This window comes from Leptosomus discolor, chromosome 2 (assembly GCF_034619465.1).
Source record: "Leptosomus discolor isolate bLepDis1 chromosome 2, bLepDis1.hap2, whole genome shotgun sequence".
NCBI lineage: Eukaryota > Metazoa > Chordata > Aves > Leptosomiformes > Leptosomidae > Leptosomus > Leptosomus discolor.
This window is the reverse complement of record NC_141392.1, coordinates 16,351,716-16,373,242: the sequence shown is the minus strand read 5'-3', so window position 1 is coordinate 16,373,242 and position 21,527 is coordinate 16,351,716. Positions and strand designations below refer to the sequence as shown.

The 21,527-nt window shown below is 40.4% G+C and overlaps 2 protein-coding genes across 2 annotated transcripts in view; one reads left to right on the top strand and one right to left on the bottom strand.

The window, feature by feature from the left end:
- NVL (nuclear VCP like) overlaps positions 1 to 8,444 on the top strand; it is a 43,799-nt gene extending 35,355 nt beyond the window's left edge. The window contains exons 20-23 of the mRNA XM_086461895.1: positions 1,426 to 1,502; positions 3,044 to 3,132; positions 6,350 to 6,420; positions 8,201 to 8,444. Coding sequence (XP_086318021.1) covers positions 1,426 to 1,502; positions 3,044 to 3,132; positions 6,350 to 6,420; positions 8,201 to 8,245 — 282 coding nt within the window. The 3' untranslated portion in view covers positions 8,246 to 8,444. The remainder of the gene's footprint in view (positions 1 to 1,425; positions 1,503 to 3,043; positions 3,133 to 6,349; positions 6,421 to 8,200) is intronic.
- Positions 8,445 to 13,781: 5,337 nt separating this feature from the next.
- DEGS1 (delta 4-desaturase, sphingolipid 1) lies at positions 13,782 to 19,603 on the bottom strand. Its single transcript, XM_086460643.1, has 3 exons — positions 19,466 to 19,603; positions 17,766 to 18,508; positions 13,782 to 15,601 (listed from the first exon to the last, which is right to left on the bottom strand). The coding sequence occupies exons 1-3, from the start codon at positions 19,545 to 19,547 to the stop codon at positions 15,455 to 15,457; spliced, it is 972 nt and encodes a 323-aa protein (XP_086316769.1). The 5' UTR covers positions 19,548 to 19,603; the 3' UTR covers positions 13,782 to 15,454.
- Between the last annotated feature and the right edge of the window lie 1,924 nt (positions 19,604 to 21,527).

Genomic DNA, 21,527 nt, shown 5'->3' with positions numbered 1-21,527 from the left:
TTGTAAGGAAGACAGACAGCCTAAACGTAGGTTGAAGCTTTGCTATGAAATAGTTTTATTTCAGTTAACTTGTACAAATCAGTCATTTTCAAATTGCATATTAATTATGCAAGAGAAGCATGTCTCCACGTGTTTCAGTTACTAGTGTACTTACATTCCTGCAAGCTGTATCAAGCTTCTCTGGTGCACGTACTGCTGAGCTTCTCTCCAGAGTAGGCAGATCATCCCACTCAAAAAATGCCCAACGTATGTTGCTACTCAGAGCAGTAGGTAAAACATTTCTTTTTAGCAGAGAAGGTGTCTCTGGCTTGCAGTCTCGTTACTAAAGTATCCTGTATGAAATTGAACGAGGCTTCCTTGTTTCCAGGTTAGAGTCTCTCCTTTCAAGATGCTTCAAAATCAGGCTGTTCCTTTATCTTTTTGTTGTCATCCCTGTCCCCCGCCTTCTAACTTTTATTCTACCAAAGGTTCATTCAAGATTGCTCCCTTACTCTGTCTAGTCCTTGATTATTCTACTGTCTGTTAAGTATTCAAGGGGGTTAACTTTTTTTTTTTTTTTCTCATGAAGGAATTGAGGGTATGTGGTATATTAGTTCACCTGAAGAAGTCAGAAAAGAATTATATGAATTTGTGCATTTCTGTCAAATGAGTTTCTGGCAGAAATATATCAATTGTATCAAAAAGTGTCCTTTCATGTCTAGAGGTGTTTGATACTCTAGACAACTAGAATCTCTGTACTCCGCGGTACTACTTTCCTCTTGTCTAAAGGTAATAGGGAGATCTCCATGCTTACAATGTTCGAAAATTTTGTTGGCTAGTTTCAAATTTAATTTATAATGTTGTTCAGTATTTTTTGCTGTTGGAGATGCAAAAATAATAACAAAAGAAACCACTTCTGAGATCTTTGTGGAGGAAGCAGTAATAATATGGAAAAGTTGTGTTGAAAAGTCTACGGGAATGTCTACAGTATGTGTAAACGTTTATGAAATCCAGAATGGAAAAAAGTTTGAAAATGTATGTCTAGAACATAAAAGATACAGAATTAATTCAGTCTTAAATGTAATGAGATAAGGCTAAATCTACATGCTTATTGCTTAGCTATTTGAACTTCCTCTGGCCATCATTTTTGTAGAGAAAACCTAATCTGTTTGTGGGAAGTTAAAATTTAGCATTACCTACCATTGTGTAATTCCTTTTTTGTTTGTTTGTTTGGTTTTTTTTAAGGCTGGTTGTCCTTCCTTTTGGTTTGAGATTAAAAATGTTAATATTTGGATATTTCAGAGAATTTGTCAGATCTTGATGAAAATTAATCACTTCAGGGATAGCATGTGTTTAAAAAAAAAAAAAGTTTTCTTATCTTCAAAGATTATAAGAAAATTTATTTATAATTTATAATTCCTCTTTTTATTATGTCAAATCCTTTAGGATGGTACCCGGCCTCCACTAGATATTGATGTAAGCCTTGAAGAAATTGCTTACAGTCAACATTGTGATTGTTATACGTGAGTAGCTTCTAGTTTGGACTTTAATATTTAATGTGCAGTGCCAACAGTCTTCTGATGCAGGATAATGTGTGTTATGTTGTTATTATTAAGAGGAGCTCTTCACTTTCAGGGTTTATAAGCCTTGTCTCCCTTATGCTATTTTTCTTGCCTTTACTTGTGCTTTTTTCCAAGGAATTGGTAGGAATATAGGGATGCTAAAGGCTTTTTTATCTGGAGTAGTGCTCTTCATGTTGTAAATACAGATCAGTAGAGGCCTCTTGGTTTTGCTTGGGTATATTTTATAATTCTTGCATAATCTGAGGATAAAAGAGCCTTCTTTAAGTTGTGGACCCATACACAGTGATGACAAAAGCAAATTGGTTACCAACAACCATAACCAACTTGTCCTGTCATGCAGTTGAAAGCAACATATTTGACGAAGTAATAAGGGCCTATTTCAGCTTGTGCTTTGGAAACACCAAGGTGTGTTTTTTAGGAAGCTTGATAGTTGTATCTGTCAGAATAATTTGCAATTGCATTCTACAAAACTTAAAAAAGCTTTAATCTATTAAGTGAGTTATTAATAGTTAATGATTTTCTGGAGTTCACAAAAGATAAATTTTATGACATGCTGTTGTCACAATATTGCTTTTGAATCTTAGAAATGGAGGCTATCACCAGAAAATGGTATTTAGTTTGTTGTTGTTTCATACTTGGGAAAGATGAGTACTTTTTCTTTCTCTGGCCCTTTTGACCACTTCTTTTTTTTTTTTTGGTGTGGTTTTCATGAGGTTTGTTTTTTTTGGTTTGGTTTGGGTTTTTTTTGTCTCATTGGTTTTGTTTTGTTTTTTGTTTTCCCTTTTTTTAATGTTTGGGTTTGCTTGTATTTTGGGGTTTGGGTTTTGGGTGGGGTGGTTTTTTGTGGGTTTGGATTTTTTTTGTTTGATTGGCTTTTTGTTTCATTTTTTAAATGCAGCAGTATTCCCACACCCCCAAATGAAGCATGAGGAGTTCATTTGAAAATTTTCTGTGGTTCAGTGACTTGCACCGGTTTGAAGGCTTGTGAAAAGTTCAACAGCTGGAAACTGAAAACAAATATTTAGCAAGACTGATCTGACCATGTTTTGTGGATACTGTTATTTTAAGAGCATGTAAACTTTTGATGCAGCTTTGAGAAAGGCAACTCCCTTTTGTAATAATGGGTGGTTTCATTTGAATCTTTCATAAGACTGGTACAAAAAAACGTATCATGTTCTCACCAAGTGGCACCATGTTAATGACTCCTGGCATTTTTAAGGATGCTGGGTGGGGGTTTTGCCTTTTCCCTTGCTTTTAATTTATTTGATCTTAATTTGTGTCTAAAATATGGAGGACATCACTCCATAATGAAGGTTGCAGCAGTGGGTAGTCCTCAGACCTCTTTCCGATGTTCTTAAGATGAACCTTTATGACAGCACAACCAGTCTCTTACCATCATTTGTAGCGTCTTGCCTTTCTATATGCATCAGCAAAAGACGAGAAATTTATCCTAAAATAACCTATTCTGTTTGTATCTGTAGAGGAGCAGACCTTTCCGCTCTAGTGCGTGAGGCTTCAATTTGTGCCTTGAGACAGGAAATGACCCTGCAGAATATTCAAAGCAAGAAAGGTAAGAAAGCTTTACAAAATTCTGAACAGTGAAAAGTTAAATGGAATATATTTAAGGTAGTTCAAGACAAGCATAAAGGCATGCATGCTGTACATAAACGATTGATGACTTCTGAGCCAATCAAAAGTCAGATTTGTTCAAGAACACATAAGAATCTTTGAAGTAGATGTAGGGGACAGTACAGGAAGAATGGTTATGCTGAAGGTTCAGCATAATTTTTTTTTTCTAAAAGAATTGAACTTTGTAACCTTAAAGAGCAGTTTATGTTAAATAGTAGTATAAAGTGACAATTTATATACTAGACTGAATATATCTTTGCCAATTTTCCACATCACTATCAAAGCCTAATTATACTGACTTGTTTGCAGATTTGAGGACAGTTGTTACTGCATACCTAAGTATGCACGCATACTGATCACATACCTTTGGCACACAATTGTATTGTGTGACTAAACACATGCATCTAGTAGCAATGGCACTAGGAAAATGAGTGCTATTTTTGATCTTAAGTGTTTAGCTCAACAGTGGCTCTTGCCAGGACTTTAACAGGGAGTTAAGAATTGTTTGAAGTACGATCCTTTCCATATCTCTCTGCTCTTTTGTTTTAAGTTGTATTTTCCTGGTTTTTAGATTATTATTTTTCTCTGCAGATAGGAAAATGTAACTGGAAATTGAAACTCTTCTACATAAAATGTGTGTAAATCTAGATTCTTTCCAGTAACCTTTTTTGTTATTTTACCCTTGAGTCAAAATTCAAAGCTAAGATGGGTTGTGACTTTTCAGATCATGTCCTTGGAAAATATATTGGGCTTTCATTAGGCCTCTGAGTTCTAAGAACCATGCTGAAATTTTAAATGGCTTTGAATCATTCTTTTTGATCTTGTACATAGCTAGTTTCATCTGGTTAACAGAGCAGAACGTTTATATTTCTTTTTTGAGGGAACTATCATGTTCAGGGGGGTGGGGGAGAAACCAACTATAAAAACCTTCACAATTATATGACTGACTGACCCATTTTGCTGGCTGAATGGAAAAAGCTCTTGATTTGAGATCGAAATTTCAAAATTTATTCTGTTTGCTTTTATCATTATCCAGAATACAGCAGGCTTTATTCAAAGATCTCTATTACTTGACTTCAGCCTTCACGTTTAGGGTGGCAGCCTGAGCACTTATTGTGTGGACGTGTGGGCAGCCAGCAAGTCCATAGTATATGCATAGCTCAATCTGCATGTTTATAGCAGCTGCTTGTTTGGGATGTCCTTGAGTTTAGATTTCCAAGATGTCAGCCCTGGCTGGTATGGAAGTGTGTAGGGTGGTTTCCAAGTTGAGAGCTTGTTCATTTATATCTTCAGAAGGGTAGTGTGCGTACACAGACTGGAGAACTTCTTCCTTCAGTGTTACCGCAAGACGTGCACAACTGACTCCCCTCCCATGGTCTGTACGTGACTGTAGATGGGTGCTGTGTGTCCTCATCAGTCACTAGTTTGGAATCAGCTGGCTGAGATCAGCACTGCTCCTTTCTATTCTGTAGAAACTCTGTTGCAACTTCCTCGTTATACGTGGTATTTTCCCTCTGGAATTAATTCAGGGGTGTGGTTTTTTTAACACTCAACAGTGATTTGCTTGAAGGGACTTTTTATATTGAAAGGGAAATGTGGCCTGCATGGTCTGTAAAGCTGATCTTAAGCTAACAGTCTATGAAACTTCTTGTTACAGCAGTTACGAACAAGTGTGGCTTAACAAGTGAGATTAATTAAAGTTTTGTATCTTTGCGGTTGAATTTGAAAAGTAAGATCTGGTCCTTGCTTGATACTTTAAAATTAAGAGGAAAGAGAACCAGCTAACCAGCTTCATTTTATTATTTTTATGGAGTTTTGATGACTCAAAGTAATTAGGTTTCTGTGAAAGACTGAAGTTGAACTTTTTTCCTTACTGTAAGTGTTTCCTTGGGGAAATAAGCTAAAATGCTGGTATTTTAAATTTACATCTTAATTTATACCAGTATAACTTCATATGGTAATGGGAATCTTGAATAAGAGCTTCAGAGAACTGAGATGAGAAAGCAGCAAGGTTGTAAGTTTAGTTCAGTGAACTTTAACCTTCGTCATCTTAACTTTTAAAGCAAGTAATAATTGTAGACTATTTGCTGTTCTGTTTTATACCTTAAAGTTCTCATCTTTAATTTAGTGCCTTCCATCTGCTATGTGGGCTTTTGCTGTATCAGCAGAAGATTTTTATTAAACATGAACATCAAAAATATTGAAGAATCTTAACAGTTTTTTCATGTCAGCACATTACATTTCACATTACAAAGATGTAAGCAAAGGTAGTGGCAGTACATATCTGTGGAAGCAAAAAGTGTCTTAATGAAATACATAAAAAAATACACTGAATCTAAGGACATACTTTTTGTACCTCTATCCTGTCTGATACCTGTGCATAATGTTAGCGTGGTAATGAATCTGTATAGTAGTGGTATCTTGGGATTCTTAAGTCTAGATTAAACAAGGCACTTCTGAAAGCAAAGGAATCCATGATTTATTTGAGGTATGCTTACATGCTAAAAAAACCTGTTCAAAAGGTTATTAGGAACAATTACAATAGGCAATTTGCATAAACTTAAACACAGGGAGTTGGAAAAGTGAAAGCTTTCATCACTTCTGGGTAATGCCAGGCGAGGCAATGATGTAAAGTCAATTATTTAGGAATTGAGCATCCTGTAGTAGAACTGGAGTGATAACAAAATGTTTTCTAGGTATTTTATTTAATAACACTCTGTAGGGAAGCTTAATATTAAATATATAGAAAGAAAAGCTCAGAACTGGAAGCAGCAGGATTTGAGGCATTTACTTCTAGAAGAGTTAAGGGACTTGAATTCCTAACTGCATTTGATGTAAGCTGCAGTTAACTGGGCATCTTTGAGAATGTAATTCTCAGTCTGCGGGTGGAAACACTAATACCTAAAATAACTTTCTTAAGAAAATATTCTTTGGCTTAAGGTGCAGAGGGTAGAGGGGTTAAGATCTTGCATAAGATCATGCACAGGAGGTTACATAAAATTTAAGAGTTCAGGTGTTCATAACACTGCTGAATTAGATCTCATCTAGCACATGCAGTTTAGTTAGGTTTCATGAAGGCTGCCTTGAAATACATGCAATACTCACTTGATTGTCACTTGCCTGCAGGTTTAGTAATTTATTATGCTTTGTTCTTTAAGGAGAAATCAAGATTTCCCATAAACACTTTGAGGAAGCTTTTAGGAAAGTGAAATCTTCAGTATCAAAAAAGGTAAGATAAGCTTCAAGTATGTAAGGCTCATTACTCCCCTGGAAAGGACACTCTCTTTATGCTGGAGACCAGTGGGAATAGCTCACAGGTGCAGTATACATGGGTGTATTTCAAACTGACATGACCTGTTTCTGCATTAAACAAACCTGATGTTTTTTACAAGGTTAGCAATTGAGGTCTCCCTTTCCAGCTGCAGAGGATGCATTGCATCTAGATGGATTACCATGCTGTCGAGGTTATCTTTTAGTATGGCACCTTGGACTTCTCATTGACATTCCCAGATTAGTTATTTACCTGGCCCTAACCTTTTCCTGTCTTGTCTGTGGCATGACTCTTCCTGTCTGTGGAATTTTCAGTTAAAAGTCAAGGCCTTTAGAGTGCACCACACCTTGACACCACCTTTTTTCCCCCCCAGATGGATGTGACACCCAAATATGCTCAACCATTTCTGTTAATGTGCAAGAGACATACTTTCTCATCTTCATTATTTCTTATCGATCTTTTCTTTATTTGCATTTGTCAAGGAAGTTTGTTTTAAAGGTTTCCTTATGACCTGTTCTTTTTAATGACTGAAAGGAAAACTGTTCAACCATCTTAATTACTATAATCGAGAAGTTAATACATACAGGAATTACTACTGCTGCGGAGCTTTTGTGTATAGGTCTCTATGTTGCCAGGAGTGTTTGCAGGCAAAATACATCAATACATTCACTTTGAACACTAGCCAGAGAGAAGTTAACTAGTTAACTATTTCTTTATTATTATTGTATGTTGATGGTCAGTGACCTCTTCTAAAACTTAAGTGATCTTTGGCTCCAAGACCCTTCAAATGTGTCATTGGCTGTTGTTTTCTTCCCCTTTGCTAGTCTCTAAGCAAACAGTTCACAAGCAACAGCCACAAAAACTTAAAACATCTGCTCTAACATAGCAATCACTGGTAAGTATTAGGACATACTCCTGCTGGTTCTTAAGAGTTAACCAGAAATGTCATTCTGCATCTCAAAGGCAGCTTAAATATCATGTCTCAGAGCCATACATTTCAGTTATGGCCACTTGAAGAATTTTCAGTTATGTATCTTGAAATACCTTTTGGAGTACAAAATACTCATCTCCCATTTCTAGATGCTATTTCCTATCTGCTAGACAAATTCAACACCCTATGCACCTTCCCATGAATACTGGCAAATAAAAAAAAGGTGAATCTCACTGATTTAGGGCTTGTAACTCTTCTTTTCCTTCCCATACACATATCTTAATTCAGGTAACAAAGTAAGTTGTTCTTTAAAGCCATGGACAGACATCACCTTCTGAAGCCAGTTACTTCAATGGAAGTTGCTCAAAACTGTCATTTTGAGTGACTGGTGAAAAGGATTAAGGAACAGTTAAGTAAGTTAGATTAGCAGATGATCTTGTCTGTTGATTTTGACAGAACTAGATGGGGGGAGTCAAGTGTGAAGTGCCCTGGTAAAGAGGGCAGTATCGTTTTATGAAGCTGCAATCTGAACCTAGCATGGCAATATTAAGTGTAAGAACTCTGCCAAAGGCTTCTGTTAATTACATATCATTGGTGACTGTCACTGGAGAACCTCATTTATGAGCCAGGGTAGTGGGGTTTTGCCTTATTTAGGTTTTTGTTTGTAAATGTTTTAAAATATAGCTAGTGGCTCATATAGCTGGTTTGTTTCACTTTGTAAAACAATACATATAAAGTCACTTTAATACTGCATGATTTTTTATCATTGCCTGAAGTATTTCTTCCCTCTTATCTTGGCACTGTTAGGATCGAATGATGTACGAAGAACTGCATCAGTCACTGTGCAGGTGATACATTTGGACAATTCCCAAGAGACTCACATTGGTGGAGAGTTTTGTAACGCCCATGACCGATTTCAAGAGACAGGTTGGAAAGAAGCTGTACTAAATCTCTCACTTTTTAAACTGCACCTGAAAAAAAGTCATCATAACCTACTGCTCTAAACATCCTTAATTTAACTATTTCCAGAATAAAAGATACAATACACACATTCTGCTTATCACCATTTACATTTTTAAAATGAATGGTTTTAGTGCTAAAGAGCTAATACCATCCTGAGAGATTTGGTGCCCTTAATCAGAAATCCCTCAGAGCCAGCAAGGCTAACCCTTCAAAGTGTTTGCACTGCTCAGATAACTGTTTTCAACCATAAATGAAAACAGCTGTGTCTATACATACACATATACAAGGACTCTGGAAGAATCACTGGGAGAAGAGAGCTGGGAAAGTACACTGGGAAATTGCTGCACTGTATGCTATCATACCATTAATCACACCTTTCCCAAATACAGTGACACATTGTGGTTGTGCCAGAACAGGTTCTCAGAGCTTCCAACAGCTTCCCTTCACCTTATCAAAAGAAACTATCCACAGATGGCAAGCTGTCTTAAGTTTATCTTACGGTAACAGTAAAGTTTCAAAATCTGACAAGCACTGTGATTGTTTTAACAGGCACTTAAGAAACATTTGAAACAATGAGTTATCTAACAAGCTGTTTGTTTTTTTTTTGAAACAGACAAATCTGTAACAAAAAATTCTATTACAAATTTGAATTTCCTTGAATTTCAGTTTTGATGTCCTCTGGAGGAAGGAAAATGTTACTGTTTTAAGAAACAGGCCAAAAGGCTCAAACTTTTTTTTTTAAATACAAGAAATTCCATTTTGGAAAGAGGACCACAACTTTCAGCATCAGCAAACTCCAAAGTATCTGGGAGTTAAGACAAAACACTGATATGTGACAGATACTGAGCAACTAATTTCTGAAAACTACGAGCCTTTGTGGATTTTTTACCACTGTCATCTGCTGTGGACTTCTTTAATTATTAATCTCAGTTCCTGCCTTTGATCAGTCTTATTCTTCCTAAAAGCACTACAACCATCAGTGAAGGATCAGAAAAGGAAATGGATGATTTCCACTAGCAAATTTCATAGAAAGTCTTTTGATAATACCAAACCTCATGTAATTTTTAAAGTAATGACATTTCCATGTTAAAAAAAAAAAACAAAAATAGTTTTTGTAAGCAACAATTCTTCTGTAACTTATCTGTAAGCATTAAGAGAGAGATCATTTAATCTCCTACTCAAATCACAATTCATTTAAACAAATTGCCATGCTTTGCTGGAGGTGACCCTGACCAACCTGATGTAACTTTAAGCCTGACCTTGCCTTGAGGGAACAGTGCCTTATGCATTAGATTCTTCTCTGAATTGTCATCTGACAAAAAGGTCTTGCACATTTTTCCCAAAGGTAAATGTGGAAGGCTATTCATGTAACTAATCCCCCCCGACTTGTGTTTTAAAAATACTGACACTCGTGGCAGCCTGTACTTACCACTCTATTTTTGCCCAACACATTCTGATATTCCTTGCCTGTCCTAGGGAAGCCTGAGACTCAGTGACTCTGGTTGTGGCCCATAGGACTAACAACTGAAGTCCCTGCATATAAAGCAGAAGATGATGTGTCTGCTTGTAATTGTAAAGCAGTCTTGGAGTCTCAGGATTTACTGTGATTTCCAGAAATCCAAGATGAAGGATCATCATTTTCTCTCAGATTAGTTTCACTTGTGGCTGTTCATTACTGTGAGGCAATGTAAATAGTGACTAAATTTAATGTAAAATCATACCTATGTGATATGTACAGAGCTACACAAGAACTACCTATGTTACATCAACATTTTCCTGGTTTAGCTCTCAATCTAGAACTTTACAGGTTTTTTACCACCTTTTGCTTTATGGGAAGCTATAACTGTGAAAATAAGCTGTGACCTTTTAGTGCAATAATACACTCAATTTGCTTCAGTGTTTTGAGGGTTGACCAATGAAAACAGTATCACACAGGAGCCCCATGAAAACAGTATATGATACCTCAAATAACCATTTTGAAACTCACCCATTCTACCTTTACATACGTAATTCTGAAGGACATCTCTGTTTTTACCTGCCTATGGCATGCACTGGTTTCAAAACAAACTGTACATAAAAACTCAAATCAGGAATTAAAAAAGGTCTAACTGTGATACAACTTCAGTGACACAATTTAGCAATATTTGTCATCCTTCCTTGGAAAAAAAGATGTGGCAAGCCAGCCCCTCTCTACAGTTGAAACTAACCACATGAATGATTTCTCCTTTATGATATATAGAGGAAAATCCTGCTACCCTACTCAAGGATAGCTGCAGCTGATGAGCTTATGAAGGAGGAAAGTCCTCAAGCCCTGGCATATTCACCTAAGAATTTTCTCCTCCTTTCCTCTTGTGACTGTAGTGGGGTGCAGGAAGGTTTGACTTTACAAGGAAATCTGAAGTTTAAGTTGAAAGGCAGAAAAAGCCAGATCAGTCACATGTCCATACCCTGTTTGCTCACCTTGTCTGGGCTACATGTGTGTTGAGCAGACAAGGGTCAGCAACTGAACACTATTCAACTGTTCACACAAGAAAGTGCTACACCCACACAGCTACTTCTTGTGGGAAATTCTGCTCAGGCCACAGTACTTAACACTGAAAAAAAAAAAAACCTTGATAAGAAATAAAATACAAGTTCCTTTGTACTTGTAGGCAGAAAGTGGGAGGTGCTTTAACAAGCCTTTCCATGTAGTACAGAGACCACAGCTGCACATGCAGCTACCACCCCTCCTAGCAGACATGCCTAGAGGTTTTCCCTCTAGTCACCTTGTTTCTGTCATGACAAGATCATGAAATTGTTTATTCCTTTTTCCTGAGGTTAGCCACATATCTAAATCACAAAAATGATTCTGTTCCAGAACATAATAGATGCTAACTTCAGCATGGATAGAGGGCAGAGGCAGCACAGGGAGCTCTCAGCAGTGTCTTCATTCTTGGTTCAATAGGAAACTTCCAACATTTTTGTCCTCCCTGCAGTCTTGTATGCCACTGCAGGCTTGATTGTGAAATAGAGGATTTGATAGAGAAGAGGTAATTGTGTATGTAGCATGCAGGTTGCTATATTAAAGGCATATCTACTGATTTAGACACACTTGTTTGTCAGATTGTTTTCCTAGGACCTTGCAGAAGCAATCTTGTCAGACCCAGAAGTGGCTCCTGTGCTTTGCAATGTGCAAGCTAGAACAGCAGAACTTGCTTCGCCTTAAGTCTTTTGAGACTTTCAAACTACAGCGGAGTATACTTGCCAAAAGCTGTGTCTTAGACAACTTACCATGCAAGATTGCTACCCAAAAGTTACTTTTCTCCAATTTGTCCGACAGGATTAACATGGCAGCCTGCAGTCTACAGCATTGATGTTACTGGTTGTTGAACCTCATCATTAAATAGGGAATTAACAGCTTGTAGTTCTACTGTGGCATGCCCCTTCAGCTGATGCAAGAATAAATGCCAAGGAGGCAGAGGTGAACACTGAGCTCATTATCTAAGTGTCCACTTACCCATTTCTCAACATTCATAGACTTTCAGTAGGTGTTACATGCTTGCTGGCTACATCTAAACAGTTAACCACAGAAATTCTGAGACACAGAACCAGAAGTCTTAACTACTTTTCAGCTGACCTCTGGATCCAGGTAGGAAGGCTTGTCCTGGATCTGAAAGTATGGAGCTCATAGCCAGAAAGATGCACCCATCTAACGTTAATTGGCCACTGTTGTGCAGCAGACAGGTTCAACAGCAAAACAAGAATGCCAGAGGCAAGAGCTGTTTTGAAATAGGGATATACCCACGCCTGTCCTGTGGGAAAACTCATGCCTGGCCTGATCAGATTCCAGGATGTATTACTTATTTCACTTAGGGATCTTCAAATAGGGACAGGCAGGGGGGCAGGGCATATGTTAAAAGCCATGCAAGGCAGTCTATTCTGAAAGCTGTAAGTTACTCAAAGCCCTGCAGGGGATTCAGAGCTCTGCACAATTTCACTGCAGCTAAAATACTCAGATGACATGTTTAACAGGGCTGTGTTTTGACAGTTACAGTCCTGGCTGGTCTCACATAAAGCAGGGGTTTGCCAAACTAGTAAGGTGCTTTAGTTACACAGAAAGGAACAAACCCTAACAAGCATGTAGAAGGGCCACAGTTAACCCATTCCATATGAATAGATTTATTAAAAAAACCAATTCAGTTAAGTGTCAGGGTTCTTAATGCTCTGTTTAATTTGTTCTTCACTGGTTAGTCAAAGCTCCCTCCAACTTTCAGATATTTCAAAAATTGTACTAACCTGTTTCTGCCAGATATATTAATGGCATTAATGAAAATTATTTCATTCCTTAAGAACTAGAATGTTCATATGCATTTAACAAGAATTTTAATGTTTCTTATTTCTGTGCCATGCCTGTGGACTGAACACTGCATTATGACTGCAGAAAACTAGTTATTCATTTAGAATATATCAAACACCAGTCAAGTAGTCCAGCTGGTCTTAATTTCTTTTGCAAGTGGTTCAGAAATGCTTCTAACACTCTTTGAGGGATGAAACTGTGCTGCAATATAGGTTAACTTTCAGGTGCTCTGCTTCTGGCTGAATCCCTACTACTGAAGCTAGATGCCAAGGCCTCTTGTGTATCACACAGGAATTACATGCTTAAGACTGGTAGTTATCAATGCTTGCAAGAATCAGACCATGGTTTAGGTCCAAACTTAAGTCTCACTGGCTCAGATTAACCTAGTCCAGTAAGTGTTCTCTAACAGATAGCCAGTAGCAGGTGTTTCAGAAAGATTATGGCAAGCGTAGATATCTCCCTCAGAATTCCCCACTATTCTGTAGCTCTTGAAGCAGTGTATTTATGATGAGAGTTGAAAGGGAAGATCATAGTCAGGACAACTTAAAGCAACATTTGCCATTTCAAACAAAAGAGATGGCAACTTCAGTCCTGTTCAACAACAGGAATTCATACTGGCACTACCCACTGGGAGGACAGTAAGGGGCATCAGTGATTCCATGAGGTAAGTAACTAAGCCTAGGTATAAAGTTTTGACTCTGAACTCTGGTTATCTTAACTATTCATCTAGGCTAACTGCATTTCTTAACTTTGGCTTTTAGCCATAAAACTTTTTGGAGACACTTTCCATCCTTCATCCAGCTATGTTAGGCCATCAACACTAAAGATTTGATTCCACCTTTTGCTTCTTAAACTGAGCAGTCATGCAGAAGTGGCTTAAAAAGAAACCATTTTGCAACTCATTAAGCCTATTCAAGTCTTTCAACCAAAGTCAGTTTTCAAGTAGAAAGGAAAGGCAATGATTCTTTACAGTTCATCCATACCACCAACTCAACAGAACAGGTCTTGCATCTACTTTAAAATACCACATTTCTCTGAAGCTTAAGTCCTTCACCACAAGGGGACCAGTAAAAAAAAATCCACCCAATATTTAATCTTTGCTTTTTAATTACATGTAAAAATACTAGATAAAGTATATTTTGACATTACCCTGAGCAATACACTGGCTAGCTAGCATGTTACTGGAATCACAATGAAGTCACTTTGTAAGTGGTTGGCATACTTTCATACCATTTCTACTGCTTAACCATAGATAAGGGCCCACACTTAAACAAAAAACAAGTCTCACATTAAAAACAGGACTGCAGTCAAGCAAGGGTTAAGATGTACCACTCAGCTTCTTCAAAAAAAAAAAAAAAAAAGAAAGTGAAAGAGTTGAAGGCATCTAAAGAAGTTACTTACAGCAGACCAGTGTGGACAGCAGCTAAGACTTCCACCTTCATCAGGTTCCATCTTTCAGGTAAGAGAAGGACATACCATAGGATCACCATTTGAGATTTAAGGGTGATTTGTAGCCATCTTTGACAGCTTAAAGCCATCATCCATGCATTAGATGACAGAAGGCAAATATACTGTACTGAGGTATGTGGAAATTCTTCCATGTTCAGCAAGGCCATCCACTCTGTTCCCAATTAAAAAACTTAAGCAGGAAATTTGGTATCACCACCTGTGCTCTCACCACATTTTAATATGCAAGACAGACAAGTGTTTATGTAGGAGACTGTAGGTTTAGGGGAAAAAGAAAAAAAACAAGATCATTTAGCAACACCTTTCTGTGTACAGAAGTGACTAATATGCTTAACAGGCAGAGCTGTCAGTGGCTGTAGCTATCCTTGTTTGCCAGAACAGATCTGTTTCAATTGATTCAGTTTTCCATACAAGCCAAGTTTCCAAATGAGTGCAAATATTTCTAGACTGGGCATTTAAAACCATGGTAAACAGTAGAACCAATTAGGACATGTCTAATAATTTTTCTTTGCAATCAGAAGAACCCCAAACTGTAACAGGATTTTTCCAATATGAAAATCCTAACCAGTTATCTTAAGTTACCTGGTGGCTTACACAGTACTGCTCAAGCTGTATGCCAGCCCAAGCAGCTTAGGCAGTAGCTGGGGACCCACACAGTTGGCAAACCCCTTTGAATTCCCCACCTTCTTACAAGGAAGTCACACGAGCCATCTCAAAGATGCCAGTTTCATTCTGATAGACTGCTCCTTTAAGGTACTTTCAGTAGAAAAGGTAGAACTTTAAAGCAGTGCTTCAAATGATATGCTACATATCCAAATAAAAGCAGACTTAACATTGCTGTGCAAATTTAGTTCTTCCTCCTGTAAGTTAGGAAACAGGTTCCACAGAAGGTTTACATTAACAAATCATGTTAGTTTAGAATTAACAGGCAAGTACAGCACTTTAACACTACAGTCATCTAAATAGCATGTTGTGGGCAGTGTACTACATTGAGAACTGTTAAAATACTAGGTCAGACATTTTATATAGATTTAACACCTGCCAAAGTAAATTCTGTAACAAAGTAATTTACCATTATGCACGTAACACTGATCCTTAGGCTAACAGACACATTAAAACAATGAATCTGAGGACTGTGAGGAATGTTATAGCTGGTAAGAGTGTGCTACAAAATCCGTAAGGATGCATTGCTGTAGATCTTAATTCAGGACACTGGTGAACAGCTTCAGCAAGAGACCTTATACCAGCCACTTTAAAGCAAGCAGACATTTCAAAGTTTTTTGGTTGCCAGAAGTTTAATCTTGCTTCACTTCGCCCTTTAATTGCCTTTTCATGCGTGAATATGGGCTGATCATGTCATCCATCACAAAGTCATACAGTACTTTTATCCAAGAGTTATATTGTGGCAGGTTGTCATAGTATTCAGCTGCTATCTTCTTCACCTAAAGAGGAGACACAAGGTTTACTTAACTGTTTATATTAGCAACAGTTGTGACAGCTTTACAATCCTCAATCTGTAACTAGTGCTCTGCATCAAGAAGTTTCATTTTAGATGTTAGATTCTACAGGAAAGGCTACTAGTACCACAGCGCAAAAGTTTCTTGAAGGAAAAAGCGACTCCCTGGTTAAGTAAACATCATGTGATTTACACTGAAGCTAACCAGAATGAACTCTGCTAACGCTCTAAAGTCTGTTCACTGTGCTACCTACGGAACGAGGTGGCTCACAAAAGAAAGCAGTTTGGTTGCTAGTGGAAGTGGGTGACTCAGTTCAGTGCTGACTCATAGGAGTATCACTAAAAAGGATGTTGTGAGTTCTGGGAAGAGGTGTTTAACAGCTATTTTTACGTGTAGTGTCACACATCAGCACTCAGAACAAAAAGCCTCTGAGGAACATCTTGTTTCTGAACACAGACATTAAGGAATGACTACAAACTCCTTCCAAAGACTTTATTATCAGGTGTATGTGCTGACTAGACCACTGTTTTAAAAGTAAGAGCTGGAGTCTTCAGATATCCTTACTGCTATTTAAAGCCAACCACCTAAAGCCTTAAAAACCTGAACGGAACAAAACTGATTTTTCACTAAATGCCATAGCTTTAGAGAGAAGAAAAATATTAATCTGCATAAGCAACAAACAAACCCAAGGTATTTGTGCACCTGGCTTGGAGCTGAAGATCATTTTGACACTTCATCACACCTATAGGATAGTGCATCTAACCAGTATACTTTTATTCAACAGTAATTATTCTCAGCTCACCAGTACCCCAGCTGGCGTCAAGTGTTCAGTACTTCAGTGATCTTTAGCACACAGCACAGCAGAGTCCAGTCCAATCAAATTAACTACACTGTTCTAAAAGAAGGCTTTGTTTTCTTATCAGAGCTGCGGATTACGAGTCCTGTGACAGAGCTGGGTATTTACCTCTGCAATTAAATACTTGGAAAAAAAAAATAATTCCCCATTTACAATTTAAGTACTAGTGCAAGGAGTGAAATGCTGGTTCACCAGCGCAGATCTAGGTATCAAAGGTGAATTAAAGCAACTTTAGGTGTATGTGAAAGATGGTATCTATGAGTAAGAGAAATCATCTGTCTTTTTCAAGATCAAAGTCTCAAACCAATTACAGGATGTAACTGCCCTGCTAAAGAAGTGCTGGAGTAGTTATTCCATCTACAGTTCCACCACTGACAACAGAAGTAACAATTGGGGTTAGACTCCACCACAGACACAAGCTTACGAAGTCTTACTATTACCAAGGGCAATAACCAAGCTACAAGACCAACACCACAGCTGCTGTAAAATTGCAAATTTAGCAGCTGATGAAAAACACTTCCCTGAAGATGAGTTTTAGGTGTAACCCTGAAAGCTTGTGTTCCCATGCTCTAACTGGGAAACACGCATACATTGATAATTTAACTCCTGCTTAAAAGAAACCAGCAAGAATTGGAGAGAAACTAGTTTGAAAATCCACATCTGCTACTCATGCAGGTTTAACTATTCATTTTGAATCCTTAATGCTGTCAGTGTACAGCTGATACTTATTTAGGGTTCAAAGTTCTCACTAGAGGAAAGAGCTGCTCCAAAATAGACATCTATTAAACATTTGTCAACAGTACAAACTTAGCAGTACGTCAAAGCATCTCTTTTCCTCACCAATGAATGTCAGTGATAGAAGAGACTGAAGGATAAACATGCATTACTATGTTGTCCTTCAGATTTCAAAGACAGAGCTGACAAATCTCTTAAGGTATCTGCAACTTAACTAGTTTTCTGTACACTTACAAACTGAGGACAACAGAAGGCTGGTTGCAATTACAGAAGATAAACTTGGTGCAAAGCACAAGACATGAGCTTCCTCCCCTCTCCTTTACGGAAGAGGCTTGAACAGCCAGCACATTGGAAGCTTGTTCAGGATACCGCCAAAATGGTCAGTAATTAGAAATTGATCCGGGTTTTGTTTTAGTTTGGGTTTTTTTGGTTGGTCAGGTTTGGGTTTTTTTTTTACCTCCCAACTTCCATTTTTGTAACTATCAGTGTTCTACTTGATGAATTTCAAGCTCAAATAGGGCTTATTTTAAGAAACAGTAGTATTGGGAGTAAACTTACCAGTGGAAGGCTCTTGCCAGGAATATTGGGGAAGTCATGATGTTCATTGTGATAGCCAACATTAAAAGTGAGCAAGTTAAGTGGCCCATAGTAGGAGTAAGTCTCATGCCCTTTTAAAAACATGTAATGTTCAGCTATGAAGTGTCCCGAAATTGGGTGCAACCCAAGTCCAAGTACTGAACCAGCAAGCATGTAAAAAGTGGATTTAACTCCCCATAAATAATATATCACAACATCAAAGGAAAGCTGAGCCAACAAGTTGATTATTTCAAGTCGAGTAATGGGTTTGGGATTGATGCAGAGAGGTCTAATTGCATAGAAAAAAGGCTGAAGAACAATCCATATGAACTTCCTAAAACGGGTGCAGAAAAACCAGCCTTCAAAGTTGGTAGGAATGTCCACATCAATTCCGTCACCTCCTAAGTAACGATGATGATCCATGTGGTATCTCTTGAAGGATATGGAGTACGGGAGACCAAGAGGGAGGTTGGCAAATATTCCAAACCATCGATTCCACATTGCTTTGCTGTTGCCAAAGGCACTGTTGTGAGAGATCTCATGAATAGCCAGAGTCATGGAGTGGCTAATACAGCTTCCAAAAACGTATGCCCAGAAAATTACCCATTTCCAGTCCAAGTCTTTAACTAGATAAAATGCAGTCAACTGTGCAAGAACCATTAATACAACCACCCAGATCAAGTTGTAGTCTGGCTTCATCAATGCTTTTATCTCTGGATGTTTAGCTAGATAGGAAAAAATTAAACAGAAAAGGAATTACTTAGTAGCTCTCCTCACAGCTGACTATCCCAACTAGATTACTAAAGTAGATACAGTCATTTCTTCCCTTCCTCCCAATTAGGATTTCTCTGCAAAGGTAACAAAAACACACCACTTTTTCACTTGTGACATTTATTGCTATAGTGAATCCTTTAGAATTAAAACGGTTTTAGCATTTTTCTGTTGCTCAGCAACTAGACACATACACGGCAAGCACCAGTACCACCTCCAGCCTACTCAGGAAGGAAATGGCTTTGAACTGACAACCCACCAGTAATTCAGAAGGGCTCAAGTAAGCTCAGGTCCGATTTAGGTGTCTTCCTCGAAAACGCGGTTATTTACCAGCAATGCTGCCTGCCGCGATGACCTCCACGCACGGCACACGGCCTGTTTATGACGCCCAGCAGACAGACACCTTATCGATCACTCGGCGCCTTTCCGACCGGCACGAAGGGCTCTGCGGAAGCGGGCACCGGCCCCCGCGCCACAGCTGCTCGGCGCTCGCTTCGGAGCTCAAAATGGAAGCCCGGGCCGCCCGCCCCACGTTTCGGGGGTCAGGCTCTGCCCCCGCAGGCGGCGAGCCGTGTGCCGTGTCGTCCCCCCCGCCTCGCTCCTTCCCGTCCCCTCCCCCGCTAGCGCCGCCGAGGCGGCGGCTCCCGCCCTCGCGGACGAGGCCAGCGCCGCTCCCCTCACGCGGGCCCGGGCAGACTTTGGCCTCGGTGCGCTCCAGCGGCGCCCGCCCCTAGCCCCGCCGGGAGCCTCTAACGGCGGGCGGCGAGGGACGGTGCCTCCGCCGCGGCGCCCCCCGGCGCGGGCGGCTGGCAGCCATTTTGTGGGGTGTCGCCCCCCCCCCCCCCGCTCCGCGCCACGCAGCCAGCGGCAGGGAACGGCGGCACCGTCGCCGCCACCCCAGCACTCCTCACCCAGGATCTCCTTGCGGCGGTCGGCATGAGGCTGGTCCGTGTAGACCCACTCGAAATCTTCTCTGGCGACGGTGTTACCCATCCCGGCAGCGCGGCGCCCACCGACTACCCAGCACCGTCCGCTCCCTCACCCCTCACCTCCGCGCCGAAGCACCCCTCTCGCGGCACCCCCCGGCACCGCGCTTTATAGCGCCGCGGAGGCGGTTCGGTGGGAGTCCCGCCCACCATCCCGTCCTCTCTTCCCACTGGCTACTGCCGGCTGTCAGGGTTGACAGGCCCCGCCCCTCGGGCGGCTCGCTCTCCGCCCGCCGGCGAAGGCCCGGCTGGGCGGGGTGAGGCGCCCGGCGAAGCCGTCGCCTGAGGGGCGGGGTGGCGGCTCCCCTCAGCCCCTGGCGCCTCCGCCGGGCATGGGCCGCCCCTCAGCCCCGCTTCTGCCGGAGGAAAGTCGTGTGTCTGTCTGTCTGTCTGTCTCTCTTGTGGGGTCAGGTCCCACTGCTTCACCCCGAGACCGCCCGGGCGGGCTGCGGCTCCCCGGCCTTCCCGCTGGAGGCGGCGGGACCGGCTGAGCCCGCGCCCGCCGCGGCGTGGCAGGCTTGCGGCCAGCGCCAGCCGCCCTGCGCGTCCTCGGGGGTGCCGAGGGGCCGGGGCGTGGGGCGAGGCGCGCTGCCGCCTCAGGGGAGCGGAGCGGGGGCAGGGAGAGGGCCTCATACCGGCAATGTCGCTGCCTGCGCTGTGGGTGCCTTTAATAAAGCCGCATGCATAACTAGTATTTAAGGAGGGAGAGAAAATTCTCGGCGTGTAACGTAGGCCCTGCCTCCGGGAGCCCTCCCGCGCCGAGGGGCTGGGGGAACGCGGAGCTCCTTCATCGTGTACCGTGGTAGCGGCGAGGAGCTGACTTCAACAAGCTGGGCGGGTGAAGCCTCACCAGCTTCACGTTCACCCGCCCCGCCTCCCCCTGCCGTGCTTCCCGCTGCCTTTAATGGAGTTTATACACGTTTAGCCGTCTGTGAGATCCTTGCCCCTCTCGGTTTTTCGGACAACCTGCCCAAAAGTCACCGCAGAAGGCCGGACAGTCTCATCCGACTCGCTTTCTTGAGACTGGAACAGAAACAGCATCTCGTTAAAAACATTTTTTTTTTTTTTTTTTTTTTTTTTTGCAAAGGTAGGAGGTGTGCGGTTGTAAGGACTCTCTACCATTTGAACAAAACCTAGATTTCTGTAAGCTGCCTAAATATACTTAACTACAACTCAAAATGCCTGCACCAAGGCCTCGGTTTTCTTCACTTTTTCCAGTGAGATATTTTAAGAACTTCTTTGACGAACTCTTCTGCATTGATTTCTTACATAATATTGACTGTGGGCAGTTCAGTTCAAAAGACTATGCAGAAGTTGAATACTTGCTTGAAATTTTAGTTGTCCATAAATCCACTCAAAATAATCTAAATCAATAATAGTGATAAAAAGAACAGAGAAAGTTATCACAAAGTAAATGATACCTTATCTATTAATGTAATAGGAATATCTGAAGGTTTATGATTCATCATTTAAAATGTATTAGTAATAATGAATAAAAAAGGCTAATATGTACTAGCTACTAAAAGCCCCATGTGCAGCTGTGCAAATGTAGGGGAAATACAATCCCTACTTGAAAATGTTATGCACTAAAGTAACGGACAAGCACAAGATCAGTAAAACATAATAGCTTCATGAACACTTTTGTCTACATGCATTTTTAATCTGTGCATATTAGGATGTGAATTAGAAGTGAAAAACGGAGCAAGTAGAGCAGAGATGGAAAAGTTTATTCACAGGTTTTCTCTCCTTAGTCGCACAATCTGCATTTTGTAGACTTTGTGAGGACTGGTGCAGCATAAGAGGTAAAACACGTTTAGATTTCATCAAGGCATTTTGTCCTTGCAATGGATGTGCACTTTTACTTTTTGCTCAGTGACCACTCCACAATAAACCAGGAAATGCTTTTGATTTACCAGTGCAGAAGCTGACTGCAAAATTGCCAGGATCACAAGTGTTTTACTCAACTGCACTCTAAACACTGTACGTA